Source organism: Phalacrocorax carbo, chromosome 17 (assembly GCF_963921805.1).
Source record: "Phalacrocorax carbo chromosome 17, bPhaCar2.1, whole genome shotgun sequence".
NCBI classification, from domain to species: domain Eukaryota; kingdom Metazoa; phylum Chordata; class Aves; order Suliformes; family Phalacrocoracidae; genus Phalacrocorax; species Phalacrocorax carbo.
The window spans coordinates 2,256,178-2,276,038 of NC_087529.1; the positions used below are offsets into that span (position 1 = coordinate 2,256,178).

General features: G+C 70.9%; 2 protein-coding genes across 6 annotated transcripts; one reads left to right on the top strand and one right to left on the bottom strand.

The window, feature by feature from the left end:
- Nucleotides 1-54: 54 nt before the first annotated feature.
- On the bottom strand, nt 55-9,687 carry GIT1 (GIT ArfGAP 1). Of its 4 annotated transcripts, XM_064467869.1 has the most exons (22): nt 9,518-9,687; nt 5,525-5,658; nt 5,328-5,440; nt 5,125-5,230; nt 4,950-5,036; nt 4,719-4,849; nt 4,536-4,630; nt 4,412-4,454; nt 4,173-4,199; nt 3,830-3,878; nt 3,673-3,745; nt 2,956-3,053; nt 2,763-2,874; nt 2,553-2,680; nt 2,328-2,480; nt 2,017-2,244; nt 1,854-1,907; nt 1,487-1,573; nt 1,311-1,384; nt 1,052-1,234; nt 853-916; nt 55-754 (listed from the first exon to the last, which is right to left on the bottom strand). In XM_064467869.1, exons 1-22 carry the CDS (start codon nt 9,567-9,569, stop codon nt 542-544), a joined length of 2,304 nt encoding a protein of 767 aa, XP_064323939.1. In that variant the 5' UTR covers nt 9,570-9,687; the 3' UTR covers nt 55-541. The 4 variants fall into 4 exon arrangements, with proteins under 4 accessions (XP_064323939.1, XP_064323941.1, XP_064323942.1 ...); XM_064467871.1 differs by lacking the exon at nt 4,173-4,199; XM_064467872.1 differs by lacking the exon at nt 1,854-1,907.
- Nucleotides 9,688-11,607: 1,920 nt separating this feature from the next.
- Nucleotides 11,608-19,765, top strand: ANKRD13B (ankyrin repeat domain 13B). 2 transcript variants are annotated; one of them, XM_064467695.1, is made up of 15 exons: nt 11,612-11,874; nt 15,393-15,528; nt 15,737-15,861; nt 15,947-15,992; nt 16,268-16,411; nt 16,536-16,725; nt 16,817-16,883; nt 16,980-17,061; nt 17,133-17,197; nt 17,275-17,405; nt 17,520-17,677; nt 17,761-17,913; nt 18,004-18,164; nt 18,367-18,443; nt 18,537-19,765. In XM_064467695.1, exons 1-15 carry the CDS (start codon nt 11,764-11,766, stop codon nt 18,745-18,747), a joined length of 1,857 nt encoding a protein of 618 aa, XP_064323765.1. In that variant the 5' UTR covers nt 11,612-11,763; the 3' UTR covers nt 18,748-19,765. The 2 variants fall into 2 exon arrangements, with proteins under 2 accessions (XP_064323764.1, XP_064323765.1); XM_064467694.1 differs by having other exon boundaries at nt 11,608-11,874; nt 18,367-19,765.
- Nucleotides 19,766-19,861: the final 96 nt, after the last annotated feature.

Genomic DNA, 19,861 nt, shown 5'->3' on the forward strand with positions numbered 1-19,861 from the left:
GCCACACCGCGGGGTGGACGGGACCCCCCCCCCCATTGCCGCAGGAGCCAGTGCAATGCTCACACCTTTATTGATACAAATGTACAAGGACACATCTTACAGTAGGGAGCGCGGCCCCGGTGGGGGGGGCAGGACGCCCGGGGAGGGGGTGCCCGCGGGCGCCCCGGTCCAGTGTAACGCTGCGGGTGGCCCCGGGGGGTACCGGCCGCCCGGCGAGGGGCTTTGGGGGGGTAGGGGGTACATCGCCGCCGCCACCGCGGACAGCTAGACAGGCTATGTACAGGATAAGTTAGGCGCGTGCCGCGGGGTGGGCTGCGCGGGGGCGGGCAGGGGGCTGTACAGGGGGACGCAGGCACCTACCCCGCAGGCTGAGCACCAGCTCCTTGGCGGCACGGGGGGTGAGGGGGGGCTCGCCCCACGCCCCGGCCCCCCACGGGCTAAGGCCACTTGCTCACCCCAGGTGCCAGCTGCTGCCGGAGGGGAGGGAGAGATGGAGAGCTTGGGGGCCAGGGGGGTGCAGGGGGGGGACACGGGCTGGCGCTCACTGCTTCTTCTCACGGGTGGTGATGGTGACCAGCTGCTTGGCGGCCTTGGCGATGTCGTAGGCACACTGGATGACCTGCTGGGTCAGGAGCTGGTAGTCCACGGCAGCGCCCGGCTCGGGCGGCACGGTCTTACGGCACTCGCTCTGCAGCCGGTAGGCGCTGGCGTTGAGCAGCCGCAGGGAGCTCCGCACCGTCTCCAGCGCCGGCTTCTGCAGCGGGCGCAGAGTCAGGACCCATGTCAGGGTGGGGACACAGTGCTGGGATGTAGCCACCCCACCCCACGCCGGGGACCCACCCCCCCTCCTACCTTGGGGAAGAGCGATGCCATCTCCGTCACAGCTGAGTGGATCTTCTCCGAGCAGGGCACGAAGCTGGGGGCGAGCAAAGGGGGTGAGCACTTGGGGGGACGACGATGGCTCCCACCACAGGGGTGGCAGGGATGGACCCTGGGACAAGGGGGGGGGGCGGGGCTCCGGAAGGACCCCGTGGACGTGCCCCAGCCCTACCTGTCGTGCTTGGACTCCTGCGCCGCCCGCAGCAGCTCCTGGATGTTCTTGGTGACCTGCTCGGTTTTGAGGATGACGTCCTCTGTGCTGGGCAGCCCGGGGTCCAGCTCCCCATCCAGCGGGTCCAGCTCGTGGGGGAAGTCTTCGTCCTTGCTCAGCTCCACGAACCGCTTCCCCTCCATGCTGCGGGGACCGACCCACGCCCCGGGGTCAGCGCCAGCCCCGTGTCCCCGGCGCTGACCCCAGCCCCGGCACTCACCTGATCAGGACCTCACCCGCCTGGGTGTTGTCGTAGTCGCTGTCGGTGCCGCTGCCGTGCCGGTCCAGCTTGCTCTGGAGGGGAGAGGAGCAGTGTCAGGCCCTGCCCAGCCCCGTCCCCGTGCAGGGCTGGGGTCCCCCCACCCCAGGAGCTGCCCCCCCTCCCCAGTACGTCACCATGTGCCGGGCACCGTCAGGCGGGCAGGAGAGCAGTGGGGAGGACGGGGGAAAGGGCACCGAGGATGCAGACGGACCTTTCCGGATCTGGAGGGGGAAGAAAGGGCAAGCCGGTGCTGAACGGGGCGCGGCAGGGTCCGGAGCCGATCCCAGTGACGTGCAGGGGAGGACGAGCACAGGGGACACCGCCGCCCTGCATGCAGGAACGTCCCGCGGCCACCGTCCCCCGGGGAGGTCCCCGGCCTGACCCAGGGGGTGCAGGGTGGCGGGGGGGCGGGACGTCCCAGGACAGCACGGAGGCCACTTCCCAGGAGGGTGACGGCCACCACGTCCCATGCAGGAGCCGCCCCCGCTGCGGCCCCCTTACCCGGTACACGCTGGCCGGGATGTGCATAGAGTACAGAGCCTCGTCCTCCACCTCCTGGCGACACATGAAACATTACGGCCCTGCGAGGATGGGACCCAGCACCCTGGGGGGCTGGGGGGACTGCTGCACCCCAAAAACCGCCCGCCTGCCCCAGGACACTCACGCCGGTGCCGAAGGGCTGCAGCCGTGTCACCAGCTCCTCCACCGGCTGCCCAAAGGGCTTCAGCGCTGAGCCTGGCTCGTACATGGAGAAGGCCTGGCGGTCCCGGCGGTGCTGGGGGGCCGTGCCCGGGGGGTGCCCGTGCTCCGGCCGCTCGCTGGGGGCCGGGGTTGGGTGCGCGGGACCCGTCTGCTGCCGGATCTGCGTGTTCTCCGCCTGCAGCTTGTGGATCTGCAGCGGTGGGGAAGGGAGGCATCAGTGGGGTGGTGGGGTATGCCAAGGCGGGGGAGGGGTCCCACTGGCCCCGCACCCACCTCGCGCTGCAGCCGGCGCAGCTCGTCGCTCAGGCTGTTGTTCACCTTCATCAGCTGCTGCACCTTGGCCTCGGAGGCCGCCAGAGCCTTCTTCACCTCCAGGTACTCCTGCAGTGTGATGGGGCCGTCCGAGAGGTCGGAGGAGTCCATGCTCTGCGGGGAGAGGGGCTCAGCACCGGGTTCCCGGAGCTGGGGAGGGGGCCGGGGCAGGGGGCCGGGGCTCACCCTGGCACGGTTGTTGCGGGAGGCGTTGCGCAGCAGCTCCTGGTCCGTGTCCTCGTCAGAGGCAACGCTGTCGTAGTCGTGCTGGTCGTCCAGGTCACTCTGGCTCCGCAGAGAGTAGTCAAGGGCGTCTGGGGGAAGGCAGTGGGGTGCTAAGCACAGGGCTGGGGGGGGGGATATGCTCAGCCCCCCTTGCTGGCCCCCATCCCTCACCTGTGGGGCTCAGCAGACTCTTCCCCTGCTGCCGACGCTTGGCTTCCCCGAGGATGTCGATGAGCAAGGTGGCGAACTCCCTGGCGTTGAACCTGGCCAGCTTCTGCCGGCCCTGGGAGGGTGGGGGGCGGAAAGGGGGTGAGCAGGGGTCTGGGTGCAAGCGGGGGCCTCGGGGCCTGGTGGGGGGGCTCACCTGGTTGCGTGTGGCCGAGTACTCGGGGTTGACAGGGAGGAAGGGGACGGCGCTGCGCTCTGTCACCAGCGTGCTGTGGTTCTGCGTCGTCAGCCAGACTGCGGGCAGACACCCGGCATCAGACCCCGGGGGGCTGCAGGGACACCCCCCGCAGCGAGCGGCCTGCAGGGCTTGGGGCCGGCAGCGGAGCCGGCAGGACGCAGGCGCGGGGCCAGCCTGCCGGGACTGGGAGTGGAGCTTGGCCGGGCTGACGGGAGTCGCCTCCCCCAACCGCCCCGTGGGGCTGGGATCCCCCCCCGCACCCCCCAGCAGGGACCCCCCGCTCCTCACACTTTGGGGCACCAGCTCTGCACCCCCTCAGACGGCAGGGAGAGGGTTTGGCATGCCTATAGGTGCCCACCCTGCCACGGAAATGGGGTGGCCCCCACCCCGCCACCCCCCAGCCCAAGGGCACCCCTCCAGGCTGAGCCCCCATCCCCGGGGGGTGCCGGCACCCACCTCTGGCAGCACCCCAGCCCCAGCACCCAGCGGCGGCCCCTTGCGCAGAGAAAACCTCCCCGGCCAGAGGAATGAGGAAGGAGGGGCCTGCGGTCCCGGCGGACGGATCCAGATCGGGGGGAGCGCTGGGCTCAGCCGCAGCCCCGCCGGCTGCTCCTCCCCGCGCCGGGACACCCGCCCCAGCCCGGGGGGGGGCTGCACCCCGCGGCCCCCGCTCACCCGCATCGTTCTCCCGGCGGTCCACCTCGTCGTAGACGTCCATGGCCAGCTCCTCGAAGAGGCGGTTGCTGAGCTGCAGCGGGACAGGGGGTGGCGTCAGGCGGGATGGGGGGGACGGACGGACGACCCCCCCCAACCCTCCCTGGCCCCCACTCACCGCCTGCAGCTTCTTCTTGGCTGCCTTGGCCAACTCAGAGAGATCCAGGCTGGGGGATTGTGGGAAGGGGGGAGACACAAAGCAGGGGTTATTCCTGGCCCATCCCAACCCGAACAGTCCCCAGATGCACCCCACCAGGACAGGGACCTCCCCCGGGCACAGGGGGCTTCACCGAGCGGGGCTGGCAGGCAGGCACGGGGGGATGAAGTGGCAAGGGGCAAGCGGGACCCCCCTCCCCGGGTGCCCCCCATGTGCCAGGCTGGGCCGAGCAGCTGGGGCTGCAGGGGGGCCCACGCCGGTGGCACGGGGGGGCCCCCGGAGCCGAGAGCCGAGCGGACAATACCTCTGTGCCATGCACTTTGGGCGCACCCTGCGCTCCGGAGAAGGCAGCGGAGGGAAGAACAGGATAAAGGCGGATGTTAAACGCGTGGGCACGTGGACCCCCCACCCCCCACCCCACCCTCCCCGGGGATGCTCCAGCGCCGGTCACATGGAGGTGACCGGGGTCCCCCCCTCGGCCCAGCGGGGACGCCGGGGGGGACACGGGACAGGGCAGCGGGGCCGCGGGCGCCGGGCATTCACCTGTCAGCCATCTGCGGGATGATGTAGTGCCCGTTCTTGTGGTCTGCGCAAGGAGAGGGGTGGTGAGCGGGGCTCCGTCCCCCACCCGAGGCCAATACCCCCGCCCCGGGACCCCCGCGCTCACCCGGCTTCCTGCCGCAGAGGTAAAAGGCCAGCCTGTCGGTCAGCTCGTACTGGCACTCCACCAGCCTCTCCGCCAGCTCGTGCTGGGCTGCCTGCCTGTGAGAGGACAGGCAGGGGTGATGCCCACCCTGACGGGGGGGGTGCAGGCAGGGGTGACTCCCCCCCACCCCTTCCTTGCCCTCACCTGGCGTAGTCGATGGGGGTGCGGCCGTTCACGTCGGGCGCCCCAGGGTCGGCACCGTAGACCACCAGCAGCTCTGCCTGCAGGATCTGCCCGGCCTTGGCGGCCACGTGCAGCGGCGTGGTGCCCTTCTCCTGCAGGCACGGGCAGCCTCAGCCCCGCAGCCTGCGGCTCCGGGACCCCCCCCGAAGCCCAGCGCTGCCCCCAGGGACCCCGATCCCCACGGGTGCTCACCGGGTGGAAGAAGTTGGCCTGGGCGCCCAGCGAGAGCAGGCGCAGGCAGGTCTCCAGGTTGCCCGTCCGCACGCTCGAGTGCAATTGCTGCGGAGGAGACGACCGGTAAGGGGGGAATCTGTCCCCAGTGCCAAGGGGAGGGGTCCCTGCACCCCCCCCCCACCCTGCACCCCACCTTGCTGAGGTCCTTGGCAGTGACGCCGTCGTCATCACGGCAGGGCAGCTTGTGGACGAAGGCCAGCATCTGGTACTTGGCGCGGATGAACTCCGACTTGGTGGGGCTGGGAGGAGGGGGAGCAGCAGGTTGCGAAGTGAGGGCGGGGGGGGGGGGCACCCAGCCGGCACAGACCCCCTCCCCACGGCGCAGGGGGCACTTACTGCACTTTGTCCTGGGGGTTTGCCTTCCGGCGCCCGCTCTGCACCTGGGCCGGATCCAGCAGCGAGTGCTCCCAGATGGAGTTGGCCCCGTTGCTCGCCAAGGTGTGCACCATCTGCGGGGGAGAGGCAGGGCCCGGTGGGTGTGGGGGGGGGTCCTTGCGTGTGTCCCCCAATGTCCCCGCGGGGCCAGCACCCACCTGGAGCAGGGTGGCGGGCCAGGGGCTGTGGCGCAGGTGCTTGACGATGGAGATGTGGCGGCCCAGGCTGCGGTGCACGCTGCAGCACTCGTCGCAGATGAGCACCCCGCGGTTGATGGAGGCCCAGCCGGGGTCTGCAGGGTGGCACAGGGGGTGTCACCGGGTGTCCCCGCCACCGCGGTCCCCTCCCGGTGCGGTCCCCTCCCCGTCCACCACGCACTGCCGGGTGGTGGGGGGGGATGCGTTGCCACAGCGACCGTTTCCCCGGTGACGGCGAGGGGCTCAGCCCATCGCCAGGGGAAACCCACAGGTTGCCCCTAGCAACCAGGCACCAGCCAAAAGGGGGGGGCAGGATTTGGCCTCCCCCATCAGTGGGGTGGCTGGTGGCAGGGATGTGACATCACCCCGTGGCACCCCAAGCAGGGGCACCCTGACCCACCACAGCACCCATCGAGGCCATGTACCCCCTGAGCTCCCCGCTGGGCATCTGGGGGGGGTCCTGGAGAGGGGCTGCATGTGCCCCAATGGGTGGGCACCCCCAGCCCAGGGGCTCCCACATACAGTGGTCACCAGCTTTGCAGCCTCAGCACCCCACCGCAGGCTGGCCCTGCGGGGCACCCCAGCTCTTGGGGCAGGTGCTGTGACCCCCCCACACTGCCATACGCCCCCCAAAGCCCGGCTGCCGGCCCTGGCCTGGCCGGACTGGAGCCCTTTGTGTCCCCGCTGGGAACAAAGGGCCATTTAGCGGCTGCGCCGGCCCCGCGCTGGCACCAGCCCCGGCACCCACGGGGGCCCCACTGCCAGCTGGGTAGCCACTCCCTACTCCCGCACCCCAAAAATGGGTCCTGGGGCTGGCCCGGGATGGGCTCCAGCCCCATGGGGTGGCTGTGGGGCTGCAGCTGCCCCAGGCAGCACCAAGGGCAGGATTTGGGGACCCGCCCGCTGGGTCGTGGCCCCCTCCCATGACACGCGGGCAGGCACGGGGTGACGATGCCGAATCATCCGTGGGTGGCCCCTCTGTGGGCACCGTGGGGGAGCCCTGCCAGCCTCTGCCCAGCCCAACCACTCCTTGTTTCTGTAGGGCCTACACAAACACCGCACCGCCCCACGGGAGGGGGGAGCCCCAAGCCGGGGTGTACAGGGCTTAGGGGGGGTGGCAGCACCGGCCAGCCGCGATGGCCCCGGGGGGGTGACGGTGGTCCCATGACCCTGCAGAGGAAGGCAGGCTGGCGGCCAGGCCCCCCCTGCTTCCTTCCTCCCTGCGGGGTCGCGGACCCCTCCCCAAGCCCCCCACAGAGCCCTGGGGATGCCGTTTTGGGGGATGCCCAGCCCCGAAGTGCTGCAGTGCCCTGGGGCCGCGGTGGGGTGGCTTGGGGGAGCGGCGGGCCCCCCCCCACCCCAGCCTGGCAGCCCCGCACACACAGATGGCAGCGCCTTGGCAGCCGGTGCGGCGGCATCTGTGCCTTCGCGCCCGCTGCCCACGGGGTGCTGCCGGGAACAGGACGCTCTGCGCTGGGGGGGAGCTGGACGGTGAGGCCGCCCGCGGCCCTGCAGCCGGGCGGATTCGGGGTACCCGCGGGGCGGCAACCCCTCCTGCTGCAGGGGACAGTCAGGGTACGGTGGGCTGCAGGCAGGCATTGCAGCAGCTCGGGGAGTGCTGGCACGGGGACACCCCAAACCCTGGGAGGATCCTGGGGCCCGAGGGAGATCCCAGCACCTCCGGCCCTGCACCGGGATGCGGGGTGACACCAGGACCCCCAGGACTCAGCCCCACACTGGTGAAAGGAGGGCTGGGGCCAACCAGCATCCCTGCACGGGACCAGAGGAGCAGGATTTGGCCAAGAGAGGCCAGGCAGAGGGACCAAAGCACCCCATGGCCACCCCACCATGCAGGGCCGGGCAGCACATCCCCGGCGGCGGGTGCTCCCAGCGTGGTAGGAAGCGGCCTCTGGACTTTATAACTCATTTCCTCACATGGCTGCCGGGTGATAAGAGATTGGAAGAAACTGGTTTCCATTTCCCCCCACCCCAGCAGGGAGCCTCGGCACCGCCCCGAACACCCCTGTGCCCCCCGCTTGCCTGTCGGCACGGGGGACACACCCCGAGGCAGGGCAGCCCCGCGCCCACTCGTGCCGCCAGCTCTCCTGGCAGGATCCGGCCATTGGCACGTGGCCGGAATAATTTCGGTACAGCCTTGGCCCGCGGGCAGCTTTCCGGGGGCCGGCTCGGAGCGAGCCTCGACTCTCGGCCCCATTCATTCATTGCCGTGGGGGCCACCCACACCGGCCGTAGGCAGGGTTTGGGGGTCTGGCCCCGTCACAGCAAGGTTTGGGGGTCCCAGCTCCACCGTGACGCCCACGGGCTCGTGCCCGGTGTGGGGGCTGTGGGCACCAGCACCGCTGGGGACGGGAATCATCTTGCCCAGGCTCAGGCTCCGGCTTGCAGCGCAGCCGCCGCCGGCCCAGCTCAGCCTGCCTTGCACCGCCGAGCCCGGATCCGGCCAGCATGGGTGCTGGCAGCGGGGTGCTGTGGGGCGCAGGAGGGTGTCCCCCCCATCCCACCCCCATTTGCAGGGTCCTTGGTGCTGCTGGCACCAACCGGAATGTCCCCAGCCTGTCTGCAGCTCCCACGCTGTGGGGTGCAAAGGCTGTGGGTGGTGCTCGGTGGGCGTTGGGTGCGGTGGGGGTACGCTGGGTGCACCAGGGCAGCACTGAGGAGGGCACGGGGGGGTTATGGGGTCACATTTGGGGTGGACCTAGAGATTTCTGGGGCATAAAGGGGGTGCACCAAGGGGGCCCAGGGGCCTCACCAGGGGCACATCAGAGGGTGTCTGGGGGCAGAGCAGGGGACTCAGCGGGGATCCCCTGGGCATGCACCGCAGGGTGCAGAGGGGACTCACCAGGGGACCGTGGGGTCACCCAGCGGGGGCAAAGAGGCCTCACTGTGGGGTGTAGAAGGAGACGCAGAAGGGCTCCCTGGGAGCAAGCTGGGGGGGGGAAGGTGCACCTCAGGGTGCAGAGGGGGCTCACGGGGGTGCCTGGAATGTAGTGCAGCACCTCGGGGTGCAGAGGGGGCTCAAAGGGGTGCTGAGGATGAAGCGGGGGGTGCAGAGCGGGCTCATGGGGGTGCTGGGGATGTAGTGGGGGGGCCAAGGGGGCTCACAGGGGTGCTGGGGATGAAGCGGGGGGCACCTCAGGGTGCAGAGAGGGCTCATGGGGGTGCTGGGATGAAGCGGGGAGCACCTCAGGGTGCAGAGGGGGCTCATGGGGGTGCTGGGATGAAGCGGGGAGCACCTCAGGGTGCAGAGGGGGCTCATGGGGGTGCTGGGATGAAGCGGGGAGCACCTCAGGGTGCAGAGGGGGCTCATGGGGGTGCTGGGATGAAGCGGGGAGCACCTCAGGGTGCAGAGGGGGCTCATGGGGGTGCTGGGATGAAGCGGGGAGCACCTCAGGGTGCAGAGGGGGCTCATGGGGGTGCTGGGATGAAGCGGGGAGCACCTCAGGGTGCAGAGGGGGCTCATGGGGGTGCTGGGATGAAGCGGGGAGCACCTCAGGGTGCAGAGGGGGCTCATGGGGGTGCTGGGGATGAAGTGGGGGGCATCTCGACGTACAGACGGGGCTCACAGGGGTGCTGGGAATGAAGTGGGGGACGCTATGGGGTGCAGAGCGCATACTGGGGTGCTGGGGATGAAGCGGGGGTACCACGGGGTGCAGAGGGCGCTGGGATGAAGCGGGGGCACCTCGGGGTGCGGAGGGTGCTGGGATGAAGCGGGGGGTGCCCAGGGGGCTCCCGCAGCCGCACCGGGGAGCGCCGGGCGGGCTCCCGGCCAGGCTCCGGGGGGCTCCGGGCGGGGGGGGGGGGGGCAGCACGGGGTGCGAAGGGCCCCGCCGGGGGGCGGAGGGGGGGAGGGGGGGCGGGAGGCCGGCGGGGGGCCGGGGCGCAGCGGGGCCGGGGCGGGGGTCCCGGGGCCGGCGGCGGGAGGGCGGCCCTTACCTGGGGCGCTGCAGTCGGCGCACACCTCCGCCCGCGGCGCCTTCCGGGACATCCTCAGCGGCGAGGCGGGCCCGGGCCCGGGCCTCTGCGCCAGCGTGGGGCGGCGGCGGCGGCGCCCCCGGGCCCGCCGGGGAGGGCGGGGGTCGGGGCGGCGGGGCGGGGGGGAGGGGGGGGGGCGGCGGGGGCCCGGGGCCGCGGCGCGCCGGGGGCTGCCGGCTGCTCCCAGCGCCCGGCGGCTCCGCAGGAAGCGGCGCAGGCCCGGCCCCGGCGGAGGAGGGGCCGCGCCGCCCCCGCCCCGCCGCCGGCAGCGCCCGCCGCGACCGCCCCGCACCGGCACCGGCACCGGCACCGGCGCCGCCCCGCGCCCCCCCCCCCGCGCCCGCCCCGGCACCTGCGTCCGCGCCCGCGCCGCCGCCCCCCCCCGCCGCGGCCCGCTCCTGGGCCCGCTCCTGGTTCGGGTATCCCGCCCGGTTCTGGCTCCAGCCCTGCGCAGCCCCCGCCTGGCCCTGCGCAACCTGGGCTGCTCCCGGGCACCCTCCCGGCCCTGCTCCTGCCCCGGCTCCTGCTCCTGGGCACACCCCCAGCCCCGGTCCTGGTCCTGGTCCTGGTCCTGGTCCTGGCGCTGGGCATCCCCCTGGCCCTGGTCCACTTCTTGGTCCTGGTCCTGGTGCTGGGCATCCCCTGGTACCGACCCCAGTCCCAGTCCTCGGTGCCCTCCTGGTCCCGTTCTCAGTCCAGGGCAGCGTCCTGGTCCCCGCCCTGGTCTTGGTCCCCAACCTGGTCCTGTTCATCCCCCCTCTGGGGTCCTGGGCACCCCTCTGGTCCTGGTCCTGGTCCTGGTCCTGGTCCCAGCCCGGGTCCTGCACACCCCAGTCCCAGCCCTGGGCACCTCCTACTTGCCCCAGTCCTGCTCTGGGCATCCCAGCACCGGCTCTGGGCACTTATCCTGCATTCAGGCCCACGCCTGGGCACCCCCCAGACCTGTTCCCAGTGCCAGCTGTGGCACGTTACACTCCCCTCCTGTTCACCCCCACTCGTCACCCTGGCCCTGTCACAGGTGCACCATGGGGTGCAGCATGGGCAGCCTGGGTCAGCCAGGGGGTCCTGTCCTGGGACATGGGGGACCCCCAGGGGGGACCCCAGCAGTGCCGACAGGACACTGCATTGGGGATGTGTGGAGTGGGCTACAGCAGGGGATTTTGGGGGGATGGGGGAGACTGGGGCCCATCTGGGGTCTGTTCCCCCCTCTGGGAGCCTGTAAGCACTTGGAGCAGTGGGGAGATGCCCCAGTATCCCCACGGGGACCCCACAGGCAGCTGTGGAGGCTGGAACCCCGCGACATGGCCATCCCAGGCAGGAGCCATCGGAGTGGGGCCAGATCCTGCCCCCCGCCACCACAGGCCAGGCTGTGTGGCCTGCGCCGCTGGTGACCTCACCGCTGGTTGCCGGGGAGATGGCTCATGACGTCATGGGGCAGCAAGGCTGGCAGGGACATGGGGGATGCTGTGTGGGGACCAGGGCAGGGGGATACGACCACCGCCGCCTTCGTCACGGCTGAGCAGAGAATAATGACGCGGGGGATCCAACCGTCGGTGGCAGCCCCATGGCGGGGTGGGGGGCGGCGGGGTGGGGGGCCAGGAGCGTGGCGCCGGCGGGAGGCCGAGGCGGCCGGCGGAGGCCCAGCCTCGCATTGTTCTCGGGCAGCAGCCGGAAAACGCGACGCCCGCCCCGGAGAAACGCAGGCGGAAAAGGAAACGGGGCCAGGGACCCGTGCCTGCCGCTGCCCGCGGTGGGGGGGCTTGGGGCCCCCCGCACGGCCCCCGCACGGCCCCCCGCCCGCCGCCTTCGCCCCTGCCCCGCCATGTGCCTGGGCCCGCTGGCCCATGGGGGGAGCGGGGGTCAGCTGGGAGGGGGGAAATCAGTCTGGGAGCGGGGGGAATTTGGGAAGGGAGGGGTGCTGAGTGCCAGCGGGGTCACCTTTTGCAGCCACCCTCGCCGGGTCGGAGGCCACGGTGATGGGCTGAGCGGTGCGGGGTTGGACGGGGCGGGGGGGGGGGGGGAAGGAGGAGGAGGAAGAAGGGGGCGATGAAGGGCAGGGTGACTACAAGTCCCATGAGGCCGGGCGGTGCCGGGGGGCGCGGGGGAAGCACCGGGCGGGAGGTGCCGTGCCCGCCCCGCCCCGCGCCCCCCCGCGCCCCGCTCCGCCCCGCGCCGCGCCCGCCGCGCCGCTCCAGCATGCACGGAGGATGCTCGCGTCTTGCTCAGGCAGGAAGGGGCCGGAGGGCAGGTACCCGCTGCACTACCTCGTCTGGCACAACCGCGCCCGCGACCTGGACCGGGAGCTCAGCGCCAAGCAGGTGGGGCGGCGGGCGGGGGGGAGCACCCCCGGGCCCGGCCCGGTTCGGCCCGGGCTGATGCAATGCTGCCGGGCTGCAGCCGGGCTCCTGCTCGCGGCTGGGATGAGGATGAGGATGGAGATGAGGATGAGGATGGGGATGAGGGTGGGCATGGGGTCCCTCCCGCGGCTGGCAGGGCTCTGGGGGCGTCCCGTGTCCCCCTGCACCCCGGGGCTGTGCCAGCTGCCCCCGGGGGCTGGTGCGGAGCGGTGGGTACCACCCGCGGGTCCCCTGCATCCCTCGGCCAACGCAGCCCCAAGCATCCCTCCCCACGTGTCCCCGGCTCCCTGCTAGGCCTCTGCGGGCCCCCGGCACCCCAACCCGCACCCCGCTTCTCAGGGTGCTGCCAGTCCTGCTGGGGGTGCAGCCCCGGCTCCCCACCTTCAGGCTGAGCCCCTCTCGGGGTGGGGACACAGGGCCCTGATGCTACCGGGGTGCAGCGCCCCCAGCCCCAGGAGGCCAGCCAGGTTCTCGGGGTGAGGGGACCCACCGTGCCCCCCAGCCTGGGAACCTTCCAGCCAGCGGTGACAGAGCGGGGCCGCGGGCACGTCCCCAGGCGGGTTCCCAGCCTCCCTCTCCCCCGTGGCGTTGCAATTCAGGTAATTAAAACCCAACCCCGAAGATGCAGGAAACCGCAGGCGCTGGAGAGAGGCCGGCAGCGAGGCTGTGCCGAGCACCCCCGTCCCTCAGCCCAGCTCCCAGCACCCCAGGGTGCTGAGGGCCATGCCGGATGGACCCCTGTGATGCACGAAACGGGGGGGGCCACCATGCAGTGATGCTCCCGCCGGGATGCGTGCGATGGCTCCCGCCACACCCGCCTCCATTGTGGGGGCCGGCCAGGGGGCTGCACCAGCATCGCCACGACCCCCCACCCCATCGCCAGTGGTTTTATTTCCGTGGTAATTTGGGGTCATTTTTCCCAGGAGCCCAGCGCGGCAGAGATCAAAGCTGGGCGCAGGCGGTGGTGGCTTGGCGGGCGCAGGGAGATGCAGGGGCTGCGAGGGCGGCTCCGGCCCCGCTCGTCTGCAGAGGGGATTTCTAACCCACCCCCCCCAAGCCTGGCCAGTGGAGGGGCTCTGCCACAGCCCCCACTGGGCTCCCACCACCCCCGCTGCCATTTGCAGGGCAAGAGCAAAGCCGGCCCTGCGTGCAACCCAGGGGTGCACGGGGGGGGGCCATGGGTGCTGCAGGCCAGACCCCAGAGTTTGGGGGAAGCAGGTGGGGAGGTCAGCCCAGGCTGAGCCCCCCGCCTTCATCCGGAGCATCTGGGGGCACGGCTCGGCCCTTGTCCCTGCTGGAGCATCTCCCGGGAAAGCGGGTCAGGGCTGGTGCTGTGTGGGATGCTGGGGGCTGGGGGTCTCCCTGCCTGGGGGCTCTGCCACCCTGGCGACCTGCATGGGGCAGTGGCACCACACAGGGCCCCCCACTCTACGTGCAGGTGTTTGGGTTTGGGAGGTGCTGGGACAGCTGGCAGCGTTGCTCCTCTCCACGTCCCCACAAGGGCCCTGCATGGGTCACCCTTGAATTGTCACCCTGAGCTCCCATCCACACTTGCCTCCACCTGGGGTGCGAGGGCCAGCGGGTCCCCGTGGCAGGGACAGCGTGGCAGGCAATGACACGGAACCAGTTGTGCCAGGACACCCCACATCGCAGCCTGCCCTGTCATGCGCGGCAGGGCCCTGGGGCTGCACAGGGACCTCCCTGCACTGACCCGTGTGTCCCTCACTGCCACCCGGGAGCAGGCGCTGGGGTCCGTGCCCGCGCTGAGGTCCCCCACCCTGGGGACAGTCATGGCAGGGGGGCTGCGCCGTGCCATGCACCTGGCTGGCACGGGAGGAGGAGCGGCCAAGCTGTCATCCTGCACTGCACTGCTGCCACCCCAAAGCCATCCCTGTCCCCGTCCCCATCCCCTGGGGGATGTCACAGTCCCAGGACGGGCAGCACTCAGAGGTCTGTGCCACAGCCCCCGAGCTGGAGCCATCCCAGCGCCAGGGCCTGGGACTGAGCTCTTGCTGGTGAAAACTGGGTCACGCCGTGTCCCCCGGGGTTGGCTCCAGTGCTGCATCCCCAGAGCGGGGACCCTCGTCCTGCCCGGTGCTGGGGCAGGGCTGCAGCTGGGAGCCCCGCTGAGCCTGCAGCACCCGTCCCCCGGCTGGGGGGCGATTGCTTTAATTAGAGTCATTTCATTAGCGCAATTAAGAAGCAGCAGTCGCCTGGAGAGCCTTGGAGCAGCACGCTAGCTCCTGGAGAACTGGGGGGCTGTTTCGCTCTGGCAGTGTGGGCAGCCTGGGGGGGGGGTCCCCCGGCCAGTGAGCCCCTGGGGATGACGGGCGTGAGGATGCCCACAGCCTGGGCAGGGATGGGGAATTCCCAGGGCAGAGGGACAGCAGGACATGCCCGAGAGCAAGACAGGGACTTGCTGCCGAGCGAGAGCCTGGGCACAGGGGAGCCCACACCCCACCCCTGCCCAGCCCCAAATGCCTCTGGGGTGCCTGGCCCCCTTGGGTGCTGCACTCCAGGTTTGTGCTCCTGGGAGTGGCCTTCCCAAAACCCTTGCCCTGATTCAGGGTGCACCCCCACTGCCTCCTGTCCTGGCAGCAGCTGAATGTCCCTCTCCGGGCACAAGGCTTCTGCCCCAGCTGGGTGCTGGGGGGGCAGAGGCTCAGCACTCCCCTGCTGCTCCATCAAGCCCCAAGCCATGCCCCCAGCCCTGGGCACGGGTGCAATGCTGCACCTTGCGTGGGGAGCGGGGCCCACAGGTGCTCGGGGCACCCACCGCCGCTGCCGGCGGGTGAGGGATTCCTCGGGGCTGGCTGGGCGCCAGGCTCCGGGCTTGGCACAAACAATCGCAGCCCCAGCGCGCGGCTCCCCAGGGCCCGGGGATCCTCCAAGCAGCCGCTCTGCTCACGCAGCCACCCGCCCCCGGCTCAGGCAGGGGAACACGTGCGCCCGCCGCAGCCCACATCGCCTGCCATGCTCCCAGCCCCGACGGAGGGGGGCTGCCGGCAGCTGCTGCCTGGCAACTGGGCAGCAACCCACCCCCCCCACCCCCCCGCCCCAAAGCCCAGAGGTGGGGGCTTTTCCTGAGCTTGCAGCTGCATCAAGCCCTGCAGGGCTCTCTGCACTGTGCCGGGGGCATCTGTGCTCCCCCGCTGCCGTGCTGTGCCCCTGCTCTGTGCCTGCTTGGTGGGTGCAGCCCAGCCTGACCATACCGAGCCGTGCTGGTTGCTGGCAGCCACCTCCATGCTCTCCCCACCCTCCCCATGGGGCTGGCAGTGGCTGTGGGGAGCAGGGAGAGCCTTTTGGGGTGCAGTACATGTGCATCGCTTGGGGGAGCTCGGGGATGGGGAAGCTCGCTGAGATATCAGCAAATGTCGGCTGCTTTCCCCAGCTGCTCCAGCTGGGAGCCTCGTGTTTACGGGAGGGCACTGGTGGGCATGAGATCCCGGTGCCCCCTGAGCCCCGCTCCCTCTCGGCAGGCCGACATCGAGCAGCTGGACCCCCGAGGACGCACCCCACTACACCTGGCCACCACGCTGGGCCACCTCGAGTGCGCCAGGGTGCTGCTGAAGCATGGCGCTGATGTGGGCAAGGAGAACCGCAGTGGCTGGACAGGTGAGCCGGGAGGACTGGCTGCCTCGGTCCTCGGTCCCTGGCACGGGCACAGGCACGGGTGTGCTCCGCCTGGTGCTGCAGCTCCCCGGGGGACAGCTCACGCGGTGGTACGTGTGTGGCTCCTGCGCAGTGGCCGGCTCCGCTGTGCCGTGCCGTGCCATGCTGTGCCGTGCCACCCCCCTGGGCACTGCCCGTCTCTGCCCTGCAGTCCTGCAGGAGGCCGTGAGCACCCGCGACCTGGAGCTGGTGCAGCTGGTCCTGCGCTACCGCGACTACCAGAGAGCCATCAAGCGCCTGGCCGGCATCCCCATCCTGCTGGAGAAGCTGCGCAAGGTACCCCCCTCTGGTGGGGCCACCGGGACGGGGGGGGAGGGGTGCCAGCCACAGGCTCCTCCTGACCCCGCTGCGCTCTCCCCAGGCCCAGGACTTCTACGTGGAGATGAAGTGGGAGTTCACCAGCTGGGGTAAGCTCGGGGCAGAGCATAGCTGGATGAGGGGGGAGCAGGAGTTTCCCAGCAGAGCCTCCCCCATCTCTGGTGCTGCCCCCAGCCCCAGCGCCCATCCCCAGGGTGGAGGATACCTGGCCCCCTTCCCCTCCCCTACACCCCAGGCTCACAGACCCCCATCCTGCCGACGAGCTGGGCCCTGGAGCACATCGCCCACCAGCTCAGCACTGCAGCCCACCTGGGGGGTGCAGCGTGGCCCCATCCCTGGCTGGGCTATCGCCATCTCTCCCCAGTGCCGCTGGTGTCCAAGATCTGCCCCAGCGACACCTACAAGGTGTGGAAGAGTGGCCAGAACCTGCGGGTGGACACCACGCTGCTGGGCTTCGACCATATGACCTGGCAGCGGGGCAACCGCAGCTTCGTCTTTCGGGGCCAAGGTGAGGCGGCACCGGCGTGTGTCCCCTCACCGGGGAGCCCCAGCAGGGCCCCTTGGCACTGCACCATGGGTGACATGGTGGGGACCGCGGTTGTCCCCATGTACCCTGATCCCCCTTCCCCTAGACACCAGCGCGGTGGTGATGGAGATCGACCACGACCGGCGGGTGGTCTACTCGGAGACGCTGGCCCTGGCCGGCCACGACCAGGAGGTGCTGCTGGCTGCTGTGCAGCCCACTGAGGAGCAGGTGATGGGGCGGCTGACGGCCCCCGTCGTCACCACCCAGCTCGACACCAAGAACATCGCCTTTGAGAGGTGAGCTGGGGGTGGGGGGCACTGAGGTCCCACGCCGGGATGCCTGTCCAGCGAGACCATCCGTGGCTCACGGTGCCCTGTGTCACCCCAGGAACAAGTCCGGGATCCTGGGCTGGAGGAGCGAGAAGACAGAAATGGTGAATGGGTACGAGGCCAAGGTGAGGGGCGGGGTGGGGGGGCTGAGCTGCCCGAGGTGGGTATGGCCGGTGAGGGGCAGGGAGTATCTACCTCTGGCGTTCCCCCTCCTCGGCCAGGTCTACGGTGCGTCCAATGTGGAGCTGATCACGCGGACGCGGACCGAGCACCTCTCGGACCAGCACAAGGGCAAGAGCAAAGGTGGAGCCGGCACGGGCTGGGCGGGCAGGACGCTGCGCCGGCTCCGGTCCTCACCCCCTCCTCTCCTGCAGGCAGTAAGACCCCGCTGCAGTCCTTCCTGGGCATCGCTGAGCAGCACGTGGGGCCCAACAACGGGGTGAGTGTCCTGGGGGTCCTGGTGGGTGGGTGGCCCCGTGGCTGGCACCCTCCGTTACCCGCCGAGGTGTCCCGCAGACACTGATCACGCAGACGCTGAGCCACGCCAACCCCACCGCCATCACCCCTGAGGAGTACTTCAACCCCAACTTCGAGCTCGGCAACCGGGACATGGGGCGGCCCATGGAGCTCACCACCAAGACACAGAAGTGAGGGGGGAAGGAGCAGATTTAGGACCCTCCTGTCTCCCCCCCCGACCACTGCAGAGCACCCGGGGAGGGGGGGCAGGCAGGGGTCCCCAGCCCGGCGCCTGTCCCCGGCAGGTTCAAGGCGAAGCTGTGGCTGTGCGAGGACCACCCGCTGTCCCTCTGCGAGCAGGTTGCCCCCATCATCGACCTCATGGCAATAAGCAACGCGCTCTTCGCCAAACTGCGGGACTTCATCACCCTGCGCCTCCCGCCCGGCTTCCCCGTCAAGATCGGTACGGGGAGGGGGGGTCTTTGCTGCTGTCATGGGTGGCACAGCCAGCTTCCCTCCCTGCTTTTTTTTTCCCCTTTCCCACAGAAATCCCCATCTTCCACATCCTCAATGCCCGCATCACCTTCGGGAACCTGAACGGGTGCGACGAGCCCGTCAGCTCCCTGCGGCACAGCCCCAGCAGCGAGGCGCCCTCGCCCAGCAGCGACTCCTCCAGCGTCAGCAGCTCCAGCTCCCTGAGTACGTGGGGTGGGGGAAACATGGTGGGGTGTATGGGAGGGGTGGAACATAGCGGGGTGCCCAACCATGCCGATGCCCGTCTCCCCGCAGCCTCGTGCCGGGCATGTGAGATGGACCCGGCGCTGTTTGAGGTGCCGCGGGGGTACAGCGTGGTGGGCACCCACCAGGACGCCCTGCGGGAGGATGAGGATGACCTGCTGCAGTTCGCCATCCAGCAGAGCCTGCTGGAAGCAGGCAGCGAGTACGACCAGGTGGGCCCTGCCACCCCCCCCCCCCAGCTGGGCAACCCCACTGCCCACCCTGTCCCGATGCTGCCCCAGGATGCTCACCCCACCTTGCCCCATCCCGGCATCCTGCAGTGGTGGGTCCCAGCTCATGCAGAGGGGCTGGGTTTTGGGGTGCTGGGGGAGGGGGTGTGCCACCCTCCAAGCACTTCTCTGCCACTGGCTACAGGTCACCATCTGGGAAGCGCTGACCAACAGCAAGCCGGGCACCCACCCCATGTCGCACGAGGGCCGCCGAGGAGACAGGTTGGTAAGGTCCAGCCAGCCCCCCGGGGAGGAGCGGGAGCAGGTACCGGCCCTGCAGGGAACCCCCCTGAGGCCCTGCTGCCCCCCCCCCAGGACTCCCCAGCACACAGCGGCCCCCCGGCCTCCTGTCGCCCCGGCCCCGGGGGGCGGCGGGGGGCCCAGCGCCCTGTTCCCCAGCTACGCGGAGCAGCTGCGGCTGGCCATGGCGCTGTCGGCGCGGGAGCAGGAGGAAGCCGAGCGCCGGACGCGCCAGGAGGAAGAGGAGCTGCAGCGGATCCTGCAGCTCTCGCTGATGGAGAAGTGACCCCGTGCCCCCGCTGAGCCCCCCCACCCCACCCCGATGGGGACGGGGACACAGCCGGTGCCACGTATGGGGGCACGGAGGGGGAGTGGGGTGGGAGGAGCGAGCCCAGGCACTGCAGGGGGCAAATGGGGAGGGGGGTGCAGGATTTGGACCTGGCGCGGGAGGGGGGGGACATCATCCCCGTAGCCAGGGTGGTACTGGGGTGTGGTGGGGAGGGACCCCACAGCAGGACGAGGCGGGGTGGGTCACAGCCCTGCAGCTGGGGTGGCAGGGACCAGGGGGAGCAACCCCATGGGCTGTACCCCATCCCTGGGACAGGCCTACCCCCTCCCAACTGCCCTATGGGGTGCTGCTCGGCCCCTCGCCCCGGGAAGGCGGTGGGGGGCACAGCCTGCCCCAGACAGGGGAGCTGCCAGCCACGTGGGGTCCTGGGGTGCCCCCGGAGCTGTGGGGCTCTGCTCAGCCCCCTCAGCCCCACTGCCCAGGCGCTACCAAGTGCACTTACCCGGGAGCTGCTCTGCCTGCCAATGGGCGGGGGGGGGGGGCTCAGCCCCATTGCACCCCACAGCCAGCATGGGGCTGCACAGCCACCTCACCCACCACCCTGGCGTGGGGGGCCACTGGGGCAGCCGGGGCGGTGCCTGCAAAAGGGTGCCCAGTGTCAGCCCGCCCCCCCCAATCCCCTGCTCGCACCCCCTTGCCCTGATCGGATGCCCTCCCCCTTGGCAGCGCTGCACCCCCTCGTCCTGGGCGCTGACCCCAAGAGAAACCTTACGTCAAATGGTGCTAACCCCCCGGCCCCCCCACCCCAGGCTGCTCGTCCTTTGCACATGGGGGCCAGGGGCCGCAGGGGGCAGGGGCCGGGCTCACTCCCCCGGGACTTTTCGTAGCTGGCGTGTCCCCCGCTCCCTGCCACGCACCCCACAAGCGACGTCTGGGCCAGGGCTGGGGGAGCCCGAGCAGCTCCGACCGCGGCCAACACCAATAAATGCTCTTTAATGTTTCTCTCTCTTGGCCTCTCTCTGCCTGCACCGTGGCCGTGTGGGCAGCGGGGTGCAGGCAGGGCCCCCCAACGTGGTGGTCCCACGTCCCCGGTACCTGCCACGCAGCCACG

Excerpts from the sequence above, each read along its gene's own strand:
- GIT1 (XM_064467869.1), bottom strand. The coding sequence starts at position 9,569 with ATGTCCCGGAAGGCGCCGCGGGCGGAGGTGTGCGCCGACTGCAGCGCC. Across the intron at positions 3,879-4,172 it reads CCAAAGTGCATGGCACAGAG|CCTGGATCTCTCTGAGTTGG; the intron begins GTATTGTCCGCT and ends ACAATCCCCCAG. Across the intron at positions 3,054-3,672 it reads CCGCCGGGAGAACGATGCGG|TCTGGCTGACGACGCAGAAC; the intron begins GTGAGCGGGGGC and ends GTCTGCCCGCAG.
- ANKRD13B (XM_064467694.1), top strand. The coding sequence starts at position 11,764 with ATGCTCGCGTCTTGCTCAGGCAGGAAGGGGCCGGAGGGCAGGTACCCG. Across the intron at positions 17,914-18,003 it reads CAGCAGCTCCAGCTCCCTGA|CCTCGTGCCGGGCATGTGAG; the intron begins GTACGTGGGGTG and ends GTCTCCCCGCAG. Across the intron at positions 18,165-18,366 it reads CAGGCAGCGAGTACGACCAG|GTCACCATCTGGGAAGCGCT; the intron begins GTGGGCCCTGCC and ends CACTGGCTACAG.